The sequence below is a fragment of the Siniperca chuatsi genome, linkage group LG7 (genome assembly GCF_020085105.1).
Source record: "Siniperca chuatsi isolate FFG_IHB_CAS linkage group LG7, ASM2008510v1, whole genome shotgun sequence".
Taxonomy (NCBI): Eukaryota; Metazoa; Chordata; class Actinopteri; order Centrarchiformes; family Sinipercidae; genus Siniperca; species Siniperca chuatsi.
In genome coordinates this window covers 24,355,261-24,374,497 of record NC_058048.1, presented here as the reverse complement: position 1 = coordinate 24,374,497, position 19,237 = coordinate 24,355,261, and the positions used below count along the sequence as shown (strand labels likewise).

The 19,237-nt window shown below is 38.4% G+C and overlaps 1 protein-coding gene across 3 annotated transcripts in view; it reads left to right on the top strand.

Moving 5' to 3' along the window:
* Positions 1–19,237, top strand: part of LOC122878558 (serine/threonine-protein kinase DCLK1-like) — a 20,210-nt gene extending 973 nt beyond the window's left edge. Inside the window, exons 3-18 of one of the 3 annotated variants that reach the window (XM_044201442.1) lie at positions 313–694; positions 951–1,297; positions 10,611–10,710; positions 11,428–11,544; positions 11,725–11,819; positions 12,592–12,673; positions 12,786–12,955; positions 13,204–13,323; positions 13,553–13,699; positions 14,495–14,628; positions 14,747–14,824; positions 14,998–15,094; positions 15,241–15,321; positions 15,453–15,566; positions 16,382–16,455; positions 17,128–17,321. In XM_044201442.1, coding sequence (XP_044057377.1) covers positions 334–694; positions 951–1,297; positions 10,611–10,710; positions 11,428–11,544; positions 11,725–11,819; positions 12,592–12,673; positions 12,786–12,955; positions 13,204–13,323; positions 13,553–13,699; positions 14,495–14,628; positions 14,747–14,824; positions 14,998–15,094; positions 15,241–15,321; positions 15,453–15,566; positions 16,382–16,455; positions 17,128–17,185 — 2,175 coding nt within the window. In that variant the 5' untranslated portion in view covers positions 313–333 and the 3' untranslated portion in view covers positions 17,186–17,321. Of the gene's footprint in view, positions 1–312; positions 695–950; positions 1,298–10,610; positions 10,711–11,427; positions 11,545–11,724; positions 11,820–12,591; positions 12,674–12,785; positions 12,956–13,203; positions 13,324–13,552; positions 13,700–14,494; positions 14,629–14,746; positions 14,825–14,997; positions 15,095–15,240; positions 15,322–15,452; positions 15,567–16,381; positions 16,456–17,127 lie in introns of all 3 variants that reach the window. The other 2 variants (XM_044201441.1, XM_044201440.1) reach the window with 2 other exon arrangements.

Genomic DNA, 19,237 nt, shown 5'->3' with positions numbered 1-19,237 from the left:
TTTACCTATTCACCTTTCAGTCAAGATCCCTAAACAGGCTAAATACTGTTGATGTTGTGTTAGCCACTGCAAATGCATGTGAACTTAATTGCTATAAAAACTGAATTGAGACACACCAGGAGCATGAAATGGGTGTGACATGTTACTTCATATTGTATAGGAGCATCAGTGGCAGCATCAAAGCTTGCCTCAGTGCTGCATCAGGAGTGAAAGCAACTAGACTGACAGAGAGCCTCATTGCTCTAATGTATTATGTGAGTTCAAGTTAAAGAGCTTATTAGAATAGTAAGAATTCTCCTTGTGTTATTTAAGGTATAATAGCACTGCACAGTCATGGAGCTGGAGCACTTTGATGAGCGGGACAAGGCTCAGAGATATACCCGAAGGGGCTCAAGAGGGAATGGACTCCCCAGTCCCACTCATAGCGCTCACTGCAGCCTGTACAGAACCAGGACACTGCAAGCACTGAGCTCAGAAAAGAAGGCCAAGAAGATTCGTTTCTACCGCAATGGGGACCGCTACTTCAAAGGGATTGTGTATGCCATTTCTCAGGAGAGATTTAGGTCCATAGAAGCACTCCTGGCTGACCTCACAAGATCTCTATCAGATAATGTCAACTTGCCACAAGGGGTGCGGACCATATATACCATTGATGGGACAACAAAGATCACCAGCATGGACCAGCTGGTGGAAGGTGAGTAGTGTTCCTGAATTGTTGTAAGTTTGCCCCTGATTTAGTTTATATTAAGTAATGTAAGATCAGTTAAGTCACAAACTCCACCAAATTTAACAGCTGATGCAGATCAAAATGCATGATTCCTTAGTCTTGTAGAGCAGAAGTAGCCAGTGTTACACTATTCTGTGATCTTTGCTTTTTATCTTCCATGTGTGTCTTAGTTTTTGTTTGTGGGCAAATAGAAAATCAATTAATGTGTCCTGATTTTCTGCAGGGGAGAGCTATGTTTGTGCATCCATAGAGCCCTACAAGAAGGTGGACTACACAAAGAATGTAAATCCCAACTGGTCTGTTGGTGCTAGGACTGCTGTGTCCATCCGTGACCCTTCTTCCCTTGGTAGTGCCAAGACTGGATGCCCAGAAGCCAAGGAGAGCAAGGACTTTATTAAGCCCAAACTGGTAACCATTGTCCGCAGTGGAGTAAAGCCTCGCAAGGCTGTACGGATCTTGCTCAACAAGAAGACTGCACACTCCTTTGAGCAGGTCATGACTGACATAACAGACGCCATTAAGCTGGACTCTGGAGTCGTCAAAAGGCTGTATACTGTTGATGGCAAGATGGTAGGTGTTAATTAAAGTTATCATTTCTAGTGGTGATTCTGTGAACCTCACTTTTGCTAATTTTTCAGACTTGGAGAACATTCAAATATCTAAACAAAAAGCTGCCAATATAAGAAAATAGATAAAATATTGTGGTGGGGTTCTTATAATTTTGAGGTCCAATGACAGTAATGACAATTACTTAAACTTCAGGAAATAAGAATGCAATACATTATGGTGAATGTGATGACAGATTAGTTATGTGTGTAATGCTACTGTCTTGTGGTCCTGCACTTTATGAAGTACTTAGCCAATATTAAGTTTGATAGCTACAGTATGTATGTATGTATGTACAGTGGTGTGAAAAAGTGTTTGCCCCCTTCCTGATTTCTTATTTTTTTGCATGTTTGTCACACTTAAATGTTTCAGATGATCAAACTAATTTAAATATTAGTCAAAGATAACACAAGTAAACACAAAAGGCAGTTTTTAAATGAAGGTTGTAAGGTCCTGACCTGAATCCTATTAAGATGCTGTGGCATGACCTTAAAAAGGCAGTTCATGCTCGAAAACCCTCCAATGTGGCTGAATTACAACAATTCTGCAAAGATGAGTGGGCCAAAATTCCTCCACAGTGCTGTAAAAGACTCATTGCAAGTTATCGCAAACGCTTGATTGCAGTTGTTGCTGCTAAGGGTGGCCCAACCAGTTATGAGGTTTAGGGGGCAATCACTATTTCACACGGGACCATGTAGTTTTGGATTTTGTTTTCCCTTAATAATAACAAACTTCATTTAAAAACTGCATTTTGTGTTTACTTGTGTTATCTTTGACTAATAATTAAATTAGTTTGATGATCTAAAACATTTAAGTGTGACAAACATGCAAAAAAATAAGAAATCAGGAAGGGGGCAAACACTTTTTCACACCACTGTAAGTATGTATGTGTTTGTGTACCAGTTACTTAAGGAATCATATGTACTTAAGTTTGCAAAAGTCACATTGACCTTTGTCCACCCTCTGTCTGTGCATGATTTTCTTTCAGTGCTCCCCTTACTCAGAGAGGAAGCATTAAACATATGTCTTACCAGTTGCATACACAACTGTGCCATTCACAGTTAGTGGCAAACACTTAAAGTTAATTAAAGTTGCATAAGTTGCTTGATGAACTTTTCCAGAGAATATTGGGTTCGGTTTGATGTAGAAACTCTGTTGGGTTGTGTTGGTTGCACATTTGTAGTTAACATTATTCAGCCTTTTTTTTTAAATTGCCATACATTTAAGATTCGTTAATCCACTTATATAGCCCTTATTCTAATATGCTAATTTGTCGTGTGCTTATATCAAACAAAAGCACTGCGAGAGAATGTTTGCATTTAAAAGTCATTGAACAAAGCAGCCAGGACAACCCTAAGTGCTCTATACCTAAGAGAGTGCGATTATCTTATGCATTTTTCACCACCTCTGTAACATCAATTGCTTACGAGAGGAAGAGGCAAGGATGCTTTTGTTGGATAGAAGTCAAAGGAGACTGGCATGACCTTTGCGCATCTGTTCATAGTTTGGTTGGGTGCAGTACCTAGATACATTTGGTTGTGGAGATGGGTATTGTGCTTTTTTGGTTTAAATATTCTCTCCACATTCTGTCTTTCCATTTGTGGTACTGCATCTCATAGGAAGCTTACCTCAGCACGCTGCACATGAGGCAAACTTGGTACACATTTGCAGGCTGAGTTTATCTGGCACAGTGAGTGAATTTTGAGGTTTTAGAAGAAATAGAACTTTGCCTCTGACATGACAGACAAAGTGCTCTGTTCTGTTCATTCATCTCTCTGAGAATTGCGTCCTTACCCAAAGGGAGACAGCTCAGTAGGTTCAAAGTCAACTGGGAATATTTGCTAAATGTATTATGAGAAATAGGTTTCTAGGACTCCATCTCATATTCCTACCAAACAGTAGCACACTATTGAATGGATATTCACTTAGTGAGATAGTACCAGACAGGAAATCTAATCAGTCACTTGGCACCTAATTAACAAGCTGCTTGCATTCTATTTTATATATATATATATATATATATATATATATATTGAATTGACCTTTCTGGATAGTAATCATTATTTACATTATTATACTTTGTGAAATTGATAATTCGTGCCTCATTTCACATCACACTGTACCCATACGTTACATTAACTAACATTCTTTTGGATATCACAATTACATGAGATGTGTGCTTTGCTTTATGGGCTGATAAGTGGCACATATATAATTGACTGAACAAATTAATTACAAAACATCTTACAAAAATATTCAGCTTTTTAACTAAACCTAACTCTATCCCATGTATTCTATATTCGTAACCTGATCACAAAATGTAATGGGGTTTTTTTTTTCCTCTGACAGTTTCTATGGTGACATGGTTTCTTGAGCTGGTTGCTAAGGAACAGCCTCTGCGGCAGAGCGGTGCAGTAGTGATATCAGGACTGTAGGTGTAGTGTGAGAGGGCTCAGAGATGAAGTGCTTGGTCTGTCAGCCTTATACACATGGCAGCAAGATGGAGCACATGGCTGAGGTATAATCCCAGGATAGGGCCCATACTGTAATCGTGTGTAGAGGGAAGAGTTGGGGATTTTCACTCCAACAAACAAATCTGCCTTCTCAAATCTCTAAATTATTTTAGGAATACAGATTTAGCGAGGCATTCACTAGCAAGGACCACACCATCAACAGATGCGTTTAAATGATTTATTAACGAAAATGAAAGATTATGAGCAAAGCTTGAACTCTTGTACTACTTCGTACTGCATTTGCGTTGTGGGGAAGCTTTTGGTGGGGAATCCGCCATAGCACCCCCCCACCCCCCGGACATTACGGAGATTAGAAAGGAGGGGAAAAATATGAGAAAGAAAGGAGAGGAAGGGAGGGCCACAGACGACGAGAGCGAAAGAGGAGGAGATGGGTTAGGTGTGTATTTATGGGAATGCCGGGAGTGGCATAATTGAGGTGTGGCCCTGCTCCTGAAACTCTGCTAAATAGCTCCAATAGATGGACATGACATTGCAATAGATCAACGGTAGATTGTGTAAAAGTGACTAGAAAGTAGAATTTCTTTCTATGTTTCTGCATTTTGTCTGTCACACAGTTATTGCCAGATATCATTGCTTCTTCAGTTTAGTGGTTTTAACGTCATCCATGCCTTCTTCATAATAAACTGTTATGTGCTTGGCAGTGCAGGTCTGTGTTCTAGTTTCCCTGCTTTTTGTACTCTTTGTCATGTTGCGGCTCCAGATGGCCAAATAAGCCGCCCGTTGGCATCAAAGGGCCTGTTTTCATGGCTGTTTAACCTTTTGGTAAATGACCTGCTTGTGCTTTTGGTCCTGAGACAGTGACATTCTGTGGAAACAATTCATTCTCGCAAGTTTGTTTTATAAACATTAGTAAAATTTCCAAACACAACCACCTGATTAGTCTATTACTTAAAATGGTATAACTGCTTGTTACACATTTCTTATTTCTTGTATCATTGAATTTTTGATTATACGTGTATTCAGTCAAATGTATCCCTCTTGATTCTACCAATAATGGCCAGACGGTTTCTGTGATTTCTTGTATATTCAAATTTATTTTGGACTCCTGTTTCTATTAGTGGATCTGCTTAGCGGGTTGCTCTGCTTCATGGCTGTGATACCGCCGTACTGCTGAGTCACTCTGTAATGGTGTTCCGCCATGAGAGTGAAGTTTAAAATGGACACAACAAAGTTAATGATCTTGGGCTGCACTTTATAAACCTCAGCTACTAATTATTAATAAAACATTATCCACACTGTAAGTGGTACAAACATAAGGTAGAGAGAAAGCGATAAGAGGAAGAGGCACCCTGCAGACGAGGCCCTTTGAGGCAAGAAAACTTGCCATGACCTGGTGTGATCCTGCTGTTGTGTGGGATGGAACAGAAAATATCTGCATGACTAAGTATGTCTGAGGAGACTTAGCCCATGGCATTCCAATCCCCAGGCTAATGGATATGGCTCTGCACTGTAATTGTATTATGCACACCGCTAACTTCTCTGTGTGTTAGAGTCAACACTTTTTGTTGAAATAGAAGACAGCACAGCCACCCGAGGACAGAGCATGGCTTGACATCAGTGCCCGAAAGCAGAGGCTTAATTCTCCATGGTAAAATTATGTATCAGTAGATGTGATAAACAGCTCATTCATGCTTTAGAAGTTAAATACAGAGTGGAAGTGGTTATGAGATTCATGATGCCCTATGTGCCAGAGAGCAAAACCTAACTTGTGTTTTCCAATTCATTTCTTCATGTTGACCTTGACTCTGCCATTTCTTGGTTTGGCCTGTGTGTGCCCACAATGAATCTCTATTGGTCTTTGCTCATACCACAGCTGTAATTTCTGCATGATGCATAGTGGCTATTTGCCTTTTTAGAAAATCAATTGTATTTCACAAAGTGTTTTAAAATCACAAACAACTGATGTTATCCTGCAGTTCAGTTACATTAACATGAAAGTAGCCATTTCGTTTTTGTTGTAGGAGACCTGACAAAGATAATATTCAAAATATTTTTTAATAGACAGACTAACTACCATTTTGGTGCGAATGTAACATAGTGAATTGTGTGTAGTGCTTTTCTTACTAAAAGCTATTTAATGTTAAAATAACTACTATTGTTAGTAATTAGCGATTACTTTTTAAAAAAAGAATAAATCTTTCTCAAACCATGACATTTTTAAACCTCACTGTGACTAAAGGGGGAAAGAAGGATGAAGGAGATAGGGAGGCGGTCTGGCTTTCCTCTCACCCACTGCTGTGACTTGGCTGTTAAACACAGAACAGTGACTTGCTCAGTGTCCCACTGCATTTGGTATATAAAAAAAATGTTCTCTGTTATCCTCTTTTTGTTCTGAGAGGCTACTAATTATGCTTGAGCTAAAGTGGAAGTTGCTATTGTACTTAAATTAGAATACTACAGAAACTTTACAGCATGTCAAATGTGTACTGTGAGCGGCAGTATGTTTACATAAAAGATAGGCTCTGCATTAATTTAACATATTAAATATATTTTAATTTCAGTTAATGAATCATCTGTTGGTGATTTGACGTGACTTACATATGTTGACACACAATATATCATGTTATGCAGAATTCCAAATTCTTCTTACGTGACATGACATGCCCCATATCATGGTGATACATTTTGATGGTAATCAAGCCTTTTGGAAAAATGATTTGAAATGTTCTTTTTTTCCCCAGACATTGTTAAAGCTACTAAGGGCTAAATATAGAAACTCAAGACTAGGACATTGTGATAAGGAATGCTGGAAATGTGTGGGCTAGTGTAATGGCTCATGTGTTTTAATGTGTGCTTGGGTTGTGGGTGTGTCCTTATGGATGTCCTGATAGTTCTGACTTGCACTTATTCAGGCAGCTATTACTCTATTATACTAATACTATTATACATCTGTCTTTGCAGTAACTGTAGTTATGTCACAGAATTCTGTAACAGACCTAATTAAAATCTTGGATTATGTATATCTGTGAATACGCTGTTTTATATCCTCTCCTCTTTCTACTGGTCATTCTACACCATGTAGGTATGCAGACATACAGTAGATTACGGAAAACAAGTAGATTAAAGCAAATAATTGAATAATTGAGCCTTGATTCCTGAAAACTAATTACTACAGTGTTTTAAAAAAAAAGGGAAAAAGTAAAGCATGCTCTCAAACTGTATATAATGGCAGCTCATGCAAAATGAACTAGAACCATTTAAAAATTACATGTGAAGATGAGTCATGTTTCTCTCTGACATGGTGAGTGACTGGTTGCTATGTTCAGTCATTGACTTCAAAGGGGAGATTCAGCACCCTGGACAGCTCCACCTGTCCACTGGTAGAGAGTTGTTTTATTGCCAGTTTGTGTCTTTTGTGTAATCTGTGGTCTTTACCATGGCTCACAGTGATTAGCTTCTGTAGCATGCATACCTCCCATTGTGCTTTCTTTCTTCACGAGCAACACTCATGCTTCAGGAAATTACAGATAAAACCCTGACGATCAATATTTGAACAGGATGCTCCAGGACCGTGTGTGTGTGTGTGTGTGTGTGTGTTAGGGGGATGGTAGGTCTGATGAAGCTGCTGTGTCACTGAGCCAGCAGGCATAAGTAATCAATATAAAGCAACACATTCATAGTTGCCCTAGTTATACTGTTCCATGACAAGTTTTTTTAGGTTTCCTATTTCCTAGTATTTAAGGCGAACAATATGTAACTGTTATTTAAAGGATACATATAAAAAATAGAGTGGCTCAAATGAAATCAATGAGTTTTAGCTCAAGATCTTACATGAAGCAATCTATATTTTTGTTACTTTAGTTGGACACTGTTGTTGTTAAGAGGGTGTTCACCCATTGACTTAGATCTATGTTAATGACTTTTAACCCTTAGTAGCAATCATCTACCATCTAAATCTGATTCCATGATCCTATTGTGGATTGTGACTTCTTTCTTGTCAGATTTACTTATTTGCTTGCTTATTTTAACTTTAAACTTTTGGCCATTTTTTTGTTTTTATTAGACAGTTTTAAGAGAGATTGGGAGTTATAGGGGGTGACATCCACCAAAGGTCTGAAGCCAGATTTGACCCTGCAAACGTCATAGTGACAAGGTGTTCTATGCTATTCTGTCTTACCTAGACTGATGGTGACATTGTTGTATTGTCTGCAGTTTGTACTGTTCAGTACTCCAGATATGATCTGACAGTGGTTCTTAAAGTAGCCATGTCTCTCTCATCGTCTCAAACTCATCTGTGATTCTGTCTGGTCTCCTTGGCAACAGCTGTGCGGCTCTCCTCCCTTTGGGATCTCACGTTCTTTTGGAGGAGGGGTGGGGGGCAGGGGCTGTCAGAGTGGGGCGTCTGCAGCGAAAAGGACCATATTAAGTCCCCCTCTGTGCGCAAAATTTATTTGAAGATTTCATGGCTGAATGACCTTTGGTTGTTTGGATCTACTTTTGCTGCAGGCTACTGATAAACCAATCCCTTTGTTTTGTGGATAATCCATCATTTCATTATTTTGGATAAAGAATATCAAAGCTGCATATACTGTATTCTCTTAATTATTGACTATCTTTAATGGTATATTTCTTCCAAAATAATCAGATTTGTACAATGGAAACCAGAATATTGGCAAATCATAACTAAGGAGGATGATAACATAACATTTAATATATGATTAGGAGGCAGTTGGGTTGACAGACTGTGGTGGCTTTCTTGTCTGGCCTTCTTTGCTCTATGTCTCGGCATGTAAGTCATCTCAGTAGACTCCTGCTGAACTCTCCATGGTTCTTAATGATGAGACAATGAATAATGTATGTACATATTAGATCTTTGCAATTGGCTGTCTTGATTTTTCAGATTTCAGTTTTCTAAACCTTAACCTTATCCTTAACTACATAGTAAAAACACAATAATTAGGTGTTAGGTGACAATCTGCACTTTTTGAGTACTACGTGCACTGTTTGTTTTACTCAATAGCAACAATTATTCCTTCAAATTATTTAGCATTTATAAATGATCTGTAATTTATCGTCAGTCACATCTAACTTGAATTCAAGACTGAATTGCTAAATTTCCACTTAATATCAATATGGGATCACATTTTTGTTGACAGTTTTTGCTGATTCCACCCCTCTGTAGAGGAAATGAAAACAGGAGCTCTCTGGCACACTGCTGTAGTTAAGCACATCAATAACCCTTTTGAGGAGAAGGTCAGGACTCCATCAGCATCTTCATATATTAATAAGTGCATCCACTGTGATGGGTTTCTGTATTAGTGAGAGCAGCAGATGCAGCAACTCAGTCATCTAGTTTCTCTTTGTAGAAAAGTGAAAATGATTATCACTTATATTTATCTCTGTTATTATTTAGATCAAATGATATGTGGTGACCATGTTGTTTTAACAAAAGTTCTTAAACATCAAAGCCATCCTCTGGCTAAAGGTAACATTTCACCTCTTACCATATAACAATTTATTACAATTTCAGATTTTAGGCTTATTTTGTGGATTCAATTTGTAATACCTTAAATTATCTATGCCATTACAAATCAGATTTGGACTAAAAGATCCAGTAAATTGTGAAAATGCTTCCATTTGAAGAACAATATGCTGATTGCATCTTGACATGATTGGCTCCCTGAATGGATGACTGGTGTTTAAAAACGTGTGTATCCATTATTTTATATTGAATAGTCCAAGACAATAGAGGGCAATTAATTTAATCTCTCACGAAGGATGGAAACAATTTAATGGCCGGCAGACACCATTGTCACAGACTGTACTGAATAAAATCTAACCGGTTTAAAAGCTTTTTTTCCTTTTTGTATTTGCCCTAGAGACACTTTCATATGCAGCCAGGCTGATACACCAGTAAAAATAAATGTTAATTCCATTATTCATATGCTGTACACACTGTAGCATTAATTTTCCCTTTGTACTTTTTGAATATGCAACTACAGAGTGTCAACTGCAATCCTATATCATTAATCCAGTGGTATTTCTTTCATGGTTTTCTCTCTTGTACACTGAGATGACCTGACTGTTGATTTTGATCAATGAAGTAGATGTGTACATCTGTACTGACATTTATATAATCAATATTTGGGAAGAATTTCCCAAATACGACTAATCATGGTAGAGCAAGGTTCAAAAATGAATTTGTTGATAAAGTTACTTCAAAAGTCATAATGACATCTTTGACGTAGAATATCTAGTACTGTGTATACTATATGTGCTGTGTATTATTGAATAAACTGTACTGTATCCTTTGAATGTACAAATATGACATATGACATTCCATGTCATTATTTTTATAAAATAAAAAAATTGTTGCAAGAGTGAGCAGACACATTTGATTCGATATATTTTATATGGATGTCATTGTTGCCATGGTAATTTGCTGTCTGAAAACTGTATGACTTTCTGAGGTATTTCTGTGGGTGTTGGTCACTGCCTTCACATACCGAAATGTTATTTGAGTCTCTTCCGAGATACTCCATTAAAGTTTGAAAGCAGTCCAAAACTGGCTAGGGATTGCAGCAACAGATTCTATCAGTAGGGCGGGGACTGTGAACTGCTTGAAAAATAATACCTACACTTAGGTGGCTTTCTAGATTATTTTATTTATTTTGGTATGTGTCTGATATTTCAAGACAACAGTACTGTCTTTGGAATTTATATTGTGTACATTAGAGAGAGAATACACATTATATATCAAACTTGTTTTTGTACTGTAACTGACACACCTCCATCTTTACCAGATTGCCTGCCTTCAGGACTTTTTTGGGGAAGATGATATTTTCTTTGCCTGTGGCCCTGAGAAGTTCCGTTATCAGGATGACTTCAACTTGGATGAAAGTGGTAAGTGTTTTTTAATTTATACAATGCTTGGATCACTTAGTGGGGAGAACATAGGACTAACACTCATACATATATTCTTTCTACTGCTCTCTTTCTACTGTTATTGTTTCTGCCAATTCTGTTAGAAGCAGTACTAATATACAGTATGAGGTGGTGCTTCCACCTTGTACACCATCACCTTTTTCTCATTACAAATCTTTGTGTTTAAAATGTATAGGCCAGACTTTATCAAACAAGTGAATGAAGGACATTATCATTACCTTCATTCAATCACCTAACCTAGTTTTATAGTTGTGTGTGTGCGTGTGTGTGTGTGTGTGTGTGTGTGTGTGTGTGTGTGTGTGTGTGTGTGTGTGTGTGTGTGTGTGTGTGTGTGCGCGTGCGTGCATGTTTGATGAATATGTAGGTCAGAATAGACAGGATGTTATCACAGTTTGTGGCTCTGTGGTTTTAGGTTGTTGCACCCAAGAGAAAATAATCTCTATTAATTATATTGTACAGTACTTACACAGCTTTGTGTGTCCCTGGTATTTGGAGCTCTTGTTTTTTTTTTTTTTTTTTTTTTTAACAAATGTAAAATTATTCTGAAACTAACACAGTACCTCAAATCGTCACAGACTCAAAGCTGAGTGAAAAAAGCACAAAGTACCCTAGTATTATTTAGGAAAAATCTTGCTGCAACAGTGCACATTATGTTTTTTCTTTCTTTCTCTATAGAATGCAGGGTGGCAAAGTCAGCATCATATGGCCGGCTCCCCTCTTTGCAGGGTCGCTCTTCCCCAAGAGGTGGCGGGATGTCCCGCAGGAGCAAGTCTCCGTCATCCACTGGTTCAGGTAAGTGTGTCTTGACACAAATGCAAATGTATTATTGGTCTAAAGCTTCACACTGTGTTCTTATAGGATTATATGTATAGGTATACACTATGTATAATACGTACATTTTAATTTGTCCTTTTTATCATTATGCTGATTAATTGTTTGTTTGTTTTGTTTCCATTTATGCTGTACCAACAGCTAATGGCACAGCAGGCAGTCAGCTGTCCACACCTCGATCTGGAAAGTCTCCAAGCCCCTCTCCAACCAGTCCAGCTAGCCTCCGAAGACGACAGGTAATACAAATTGATGTTCCTATAAATAAAAAAGATTTATTTTATGTCAGATGTCGTACCGACATCATCAATGAATAATATTTAAAAGTATTCTACTGACATGGAATTAAACTAAATTGTTGTAGTTTATTGATGGGAGTAAATTTGATAAATTTCTCACCTTCAGAATACTGCCTAGGAAATACTGTATGTGTGAGCCTCCACTAGCTATACATTATTGACCTTACTGTTTATTTTTGTTGTGCAGTAATGTGACTGGAAACACTGCTAGTGTTGTTTATGTTACTGAGAGATACATCTAAAAAAAGATGGCATGGGTGATTGCAGGTCTGTGTACACAGGTGTACAGATCTAAATATCAGCTCACATACAACATGTTTTTGAGTTCAGGGGGAAAAAATCAGCCAAACTTTATGTCCCCTACTTCAACACAGGCTGTGTTTGTACATGTATTATGAAGCTTTAGAGCTATTTTTTGAATGAAACATCATCCATACTGCAGCAGCACATTTTCGCTGTGATTATCATAGATCTGGGGAGGACAAACAGGTTTTGAGACTGCATAGAACAGTCAACTTTGGAACGGAATCCAATTGTCAATGAAACTATGATTAATTAGTCATAAGGCTGGCTAGGGTTGGTATTGTGGCTGTGGTGGAGGATATTATTTTCTCTCAATCCCTTTTCGAACCACATGCCAGTCTTTATGCTGGTGGAAAGGTTAGTAAAATGTGTCTTTCTTTCTCACTCCATAGCTGTCTCTTCTTTTCAGGGTTCTCAACACAGTGGCTCTTCACTCTCTTTAGCTTCTACCAAGGTTTGCAGCTCAATGGATGAAGGAGATGGGCCTGAAGGCAAGACATTGCATAGACATAAACGTAGTGGAAAAAAACCTGTTTGCAAGTAATATGTAGGCTACTATTTATACCTTTTACCTTTTTATAGATCTTTTGTTTTGCTCCACAGCTGAGCCAATGGATGAGTACCCCTCAGTCCCTGCTTCCATAACGGAAAGGTACAAAGTGGGGAGGACTTTAGGGGATGGAAACTTTGCTGTGGTACGGGAGTGTGTGGAGCGATGCACTGGAAGAGAGTACGCTCTGAAGATCATCAGCAAAGATAAATGCAGGGGAAAGGTGAATCTACCTCTACATTCAAACACCACCAAGTTTGGTCATTTTCAATAATGTTATAATATATAATGTTGATGGAGTTCTGTTGCTCATTCCAATTTCTTTATTTTCTTAATTGGGCAGCAGATGGTGCTATGATCCCCTCTGGGACTAAAATCTTGGCTCTTGATTTTTTTTTTGTTTTTTTTGTTTTTTTCATTATACAGTGCTTATAGATTTTCCTTTTGATTGTATTTCCTTTTATTACCCAGGAGCACATGATCCAGAGTGAAGTGTCAATCCTTCGGCGTGTGAAACATCCCAACATCGTACTTTTAATTGAGGAAATGGACACCCATAGTGAGCTCTATCTTGTAATGGAGTTGGTTAAGGTACTACACATTTGTTCATTCTTACAAAGAAATTTCAAACTCAAATGCTGTAAAAGTCAACATTTTTTCATCAGTATGTTTTGTTATATTCAAATTCTGTTTTGTGACTTAATTTTATAATAGTATGTCAAATCCCCAAAGCCATTCAGCTGCATCAGCTCTTTTGCATAGTAGAAAACCAGCAACTGGTACTTGGTACTCTTTCACATCTTAAATACTCTTTCTACAGGGGGGCGATCTCTTTGATGCAATCACCTCCTCTAACAAGTACACAGAGCGAGACGCCAGCTCTATGCTGTTCAATCTGGCAAGTGCCATCAAGTACCTGCACAGTATCAATATTGTCCACAGAGACATAAAACCAGAAAACCTGTTGGTAAGTATGACTGTACAACAATTAAATCTAAAATCTTCTCATCTTCAATCGTCATAGGTCTATTAATCCCCTTGTCTGTTCCCCTTGTCACTTTTCTTCAAAGTTCATACGTAGATGCTTGCACTTACAACTAACAACAATAAGGCATGCAACATATTGAATGAACAATGAAATTAAATTACTATATACAACTCCACAAGGTATTTACTGTATCATTATCTCACTGTGATCATTTGGCACTCACATTTCGAACATCCCTTCTGTAAAGTCTGACCTAGATCTAAAATACTTTTGATCTATTAACTCTAAAATGTAGTTTTAGAAGCAGAAGACTTAAGATTTCTGAACTGAATGAATACTGTACATTAATTTACAACAGCAAAAAAAGAGACTGAGATTAAAACAAGACACCTACCTCAAATACAAGTGAACTCAGTCACAACTGCAGTTGTTTTAGTCCTGCCATTTGTTACATAATATTCATGTGATTATTTAAGCAAAAATCAAAATATAATTTATTCTATATAGACCATCTGTATTTGCAGTTGCTGATTTTTACTTTTATCACAAATGAATTTGAATGCTGTTCTTTTCCTGTATTTTTCCAAAACACTGTTTTTACTAATGCAAATGTAGCAAGGTTCTTTCCCAGGTCTTTATTTTTCAACTCTGTTCAGTCCTTGCACTCAGTGTTACCTAATTTTACTATCACATCCTTTACCACAGCAATGAATATTAATTGGTGACCTTTTTGCTTGGTGGTTCTCACTTTCCCTTGTTGTGTGTGTTACACAGGTGTATGAACACCACGATGGTAGTAAATCTCTGAAGCTAGGTGACTTTGGCTTGGCTACCGTCGTCAACGGGCCCCTCTATACTGTGTGTGGCACGCCCACCTATGTAGCACCAGAGATCGTCGCTGAGATGGGGTGAGTCTGAGGAGTTACATCATCTGAGCCATCTGAGACATGATCATTAGGGCATTTGCTGTGAAAGAAAAGTAAAAAAAAAAAAAAAAATTACTGGTATCTTCCTCTTCAATGACAGGTATGGCCTCAAGGTTGACATTTGGGCAGCTGGTGTCATCATGTACATACTGCTGTGTGGCTTTCCTCCTTTCCGTGGGTATGTGCGCCTGTATCAGGAGGTTCACTTTGATAAGTATGATGTTTTAACCACATCAATGTGTTTACTTTGTTTAAATTGCATCAATCAGAATGTCTATGGTAAGCCATCACATTATAGACATCATGTGGAACTTTTTGAGCTTTATAAAATACCTGTTTTAATTTCTACAGCAGTGGTGAAGATCAGGAGGCTCTCTTTGAACAGATTTTGAGGGGCCTACTTGATTTCCCTTCACCATACTGGGACAATGTGTCTGACACTGCTAAGGTTTGTATCTGGAAGTACTCTCCTCATCTGCTATTGTTATCCTCCATGTGAAACACCAGAATCTGTCAGTGATCTGCTGCTGTGGTGTCTCAGACTACATTACTATACTGGATACTCATGGCATGACATAACATGTCTTTCTTTAGGCTCTGATCACTGGGATGCTGCAGGTAGAGGTGGATCAGAGATACACAGCTGTGCAGGTGCTCGATCACCCCTGGGTTAATGTAAGCTCAGCATTTTTGAAGTCAGTCCTTTCACCAGAATCACCTATGTACATACAAGTACTGCTAAGAAAGAATATACATTGTGATGCAGCAGGTAGAGTTTCTGAAGCTTTGTTCTTTATATTTTCCAGGATGATGGTGTGTCAGAGAACGAGCACCAGCTGCTTGTGGCTGGGAAGATCAAGAAGCACTTCAACACCGGGCCCAAGCTCAACAGCACCACAGCTGGAGTGTCAGTCATTACAGTAAGCACTGATCTCCACACACTGACACTCCATGCAACTGCATCAGTAGATTGCATTTTGGCTCTTATTTATAAATGTGCTTTAGTGATGATGCTTTGAATGTCATTCAAAATTGAAAACACCTGCAGTTTTGAATTTTGAATGACATTCTGTTCCTCATATGCACCTGCTTCTTAAGTGTGCAATCCTTTAGATGTCATAAAAATTAATTTGCTTTAAGTTGAAGCTAGCATTGTCTGCTTTTGAAAAGCAGCACATTAATCCGTTATCCATCTTTTTTTGTGTGTAATTTATAAATTAGCGACTTCTGTGTACAGTACACATCCGTTCATCCATCTGCTTGTTGCTGTCACGTCTTCCTGTGTGCTTTGGCATCTCATCCTCCTCTTTTAGATGGACTGTCAGCACTGTTGTTAGGAGCTCTACAGTGACTAGGTTTTGGTAGACAATGATTTCTTTCTTTCTACAATTGGCAGAAAGATGAATAACTTATTCTGGAAGTCAGAAACTGCCTATCTTGCCATTGATGGGGTCCGGGGTGGGGGCATCAGTTGCATTCCTCCACATTTCTGGTATCTAGCTTTTTTATTTACTTTGCAGTCAAGAACTCAGTTGTCAGTTGCCAAATGGAAATATTTCTCTGACAGTTCAGAGTGTCAGTTGACAATGACATGACATTTTTCTGCCAGTTTTTTTCCTTCTTATCAGAGCAGTTATAGCAGAAGTTTAGAGTTGTGCGTCTTAATGCTGTTCAGGCCAGTGATTCTGTGAGTTTAAGGTGATCCTCTGAGTTGCGCTCGTCTCTCTCTGCTCAGCTGGACCAGGACTTTACCATCCAGAGGTCAGGGTCTTTGGACCACTACCACCATCCAGGATTGTACTGGATAAGGTATGACACAGCATAGCGCTAATATGCAGTGCTTCCATGGCAAAGTGCTGGCAGTCTTCATTTCCCATCTCCCAAAGGGTTTGACCCTTTGCCCCTCAACAGAGCCCTTTTTCATGCATCGCCCTTATTTACCTCACCAGATCCATCACTTTATCACGTTATGTCATCTCACTAGTGCTGTGGCTGTTTCCTCTCGCCTGGTCGTGCAGTTTTCCTTTCTATTTACTTATTCTGCATTGAAAAGTTATGCATCCACAATGCAAACTGCATTTGAGGGTTCATGTGACGTATTGAGCAACTGGATTTTGTTTCACGAGTTGAATGCATTTCTATTTCTTTGTAAGAAGTGCTGTCACAGACATAAAGATGTCACGCACCTGATGTTGGCAGACCTTATTGCCTCTTGTTGTTGCCTTTCCTGGTTTTGTTGAGTGCTGCACTAGTATGCTGCCTGTGTCACAAGATGAAGTTAAACTTTCTCTGTCACAGGAAGTTATACTCTCTAAGAAGAACAGCAGTGAGGCAAATGCAGCTTTTCAGATACAACTGCATGCTAAAATTGGCTCATTTAACATTTACCAAGTGTTTCACTGGTGGTTGAGTGGATGCCACTCCTCATCTCTGAAGTCTTGTGGAGAACCTAACAGTAGCTGCTGTGTCACCCTCTCTCAGACCACGGCACTTGATAAGGAGAAGCAAGTTTTCAGACGAAGACGCCACCAGGATGTGAAGCTCGCTCCCCACCTCCCACACAGTATCGGTGCTGGTGCCTCCCACAGTGCCAACCCTGGCCTCTCCCCCGTTGGGCTCACCTCTGAGTCTGAGGACTATTCCCCAGTTTCTGCTGACACTGTCCATTCACCCACCTCTCCATTCTAACAGCCTTCCTGAGGCTACGGCACCATCCATCCCTCCATGAAGAAGTGGGAAAGGGTGGAGTGCATAACAAAAAACAACAACATTGGGTTCACTCTGCTGACTTGGACATTATGTACCTATTTTTCCCCCCACTCATAACACTTTTATTTTAATTACAAAATGTGTTGATCCGAGTACACCTTAAGAGCGCACACATTTAAAAAAAAAAAAAAAAAAAAAAAAAAAGTCTTTAAAAAAGTCACCAAACTGTTTAAGCCTCCTTTCTACACAGCAAGCACTGGTTCATTGTAGTACTTTAGAGCCCTCTACTGGTTTATATTGTATACTGCAGGAAAGACAACCTCCTTCATGAAGCACTTAGCTTTTTAATGGAAAGTGTAAATGGAAAACACTGAAGACCTTAGCTTCTAAATATTAAATTACATGATTTTGTGATATGACATGTTCAGTACAAATCAGTTATCATACTTATTTAAACACTAACTCTTGTTATAACTCACTCAATACAACATTTGTGTAACAGTCACCTTTCTCCTGTACTGTTATGACATCTAGATTACACTGCTGTGGTACTTAAGGTTCCGGTGCATAAACCTTAAACTTAAGAAACTGAAAACACATGCTGCTATATTGTACCATAAGCATTATCTGTACTGAACAGATTTTTCTGTGTAGGACAAATATTGTCCTGCCACCCAGTAGCTCGCTTCTTTAAGATAATTGAGGGTGCTAATGTTTGACTGTTGATGGTTATTGAAACAGTAGTTTTGTTACATGTCTGTGAGAGTGGTTGTAATGCAGTGGTGGTACACAGATGAATGTCAGTGCTGTGTAGCATGTTTAAAGCCTTGCCTTGGCACATATGGATTTAAGTGCAATTAGGTGTACTGCCCGATGAGCACAGTATTTTTAAATGTGTCCTTCGAAATGCTGGAATGAGTGAGAATGGATCTGTTGCAGGTGTTATTGGCAGCCAACTGACACACTTCGCTATTAGATGGGGCAATTAGCTCTTGTGTAACATTGATTTTTTTTTTTCACACACTGAAATAAGAAACTAGTTAATGTTAATAAACACAACAGTGCTTCCAGTAAAATCCATTATTTTAATATTTGTTCATTTAGTCAGGATAGGAATAGTTGGATTTTTTTAAATAATCAGATCAAACAACATGAAGTCAGAAGTCTGGCTCACAAGACATATACTGTATGTCCTCTGACCACTTCATATTGGTTCACTAGATGCCAACTATTCATGAATGTGAATGCACTCTTCCCTTCATTAGAGACTGTAACCTGCATGTGTGCTAATATGCATCCTAAATCAGTTGTTCTGGTCTTCTACTGTTTGATATACGCCTGTCTGATGAATATGAAAACATTTCTGTTGTCATTGTACGTACTGTCTTGGTGAATGCAATTTAGTTAAAGCAGACTATAGTCATACCACAGCTGAGTTAAGACTTGTATATACATATTTAAACAAATGTAACATCACACCACTGACTTTGTTGTTAACAGGATTTTAAGTTTTTGACTAGAATGGAGTGAACCAAAAAGCACAAGGAAGTTGTGATGTTGTACATTTCGCTTTCCCCAGACTGTCTGGTTTTCATCATCTGAAAAACATGTAATGTTTATATACAGTTTGACAAAATGGTACTCAAAGACAACTGGGAATGTCAGTGTTATGTGGAAGCAGATGGAGAATGTGAATGCTGTATTATATTCATCCATATTACATTCATGTAAGGACATTGTAAAACAATCTAAATAAGAACAAAAAACAGTAATACACTTCTTTTCAATTCATGAGAAAAAATCTATTGCTATGGTTAAAGCAAACTTCCACCAATGTACTCTGGAAAGAAACCAAACCTGGGAATAAAAAGGATTTAATTAA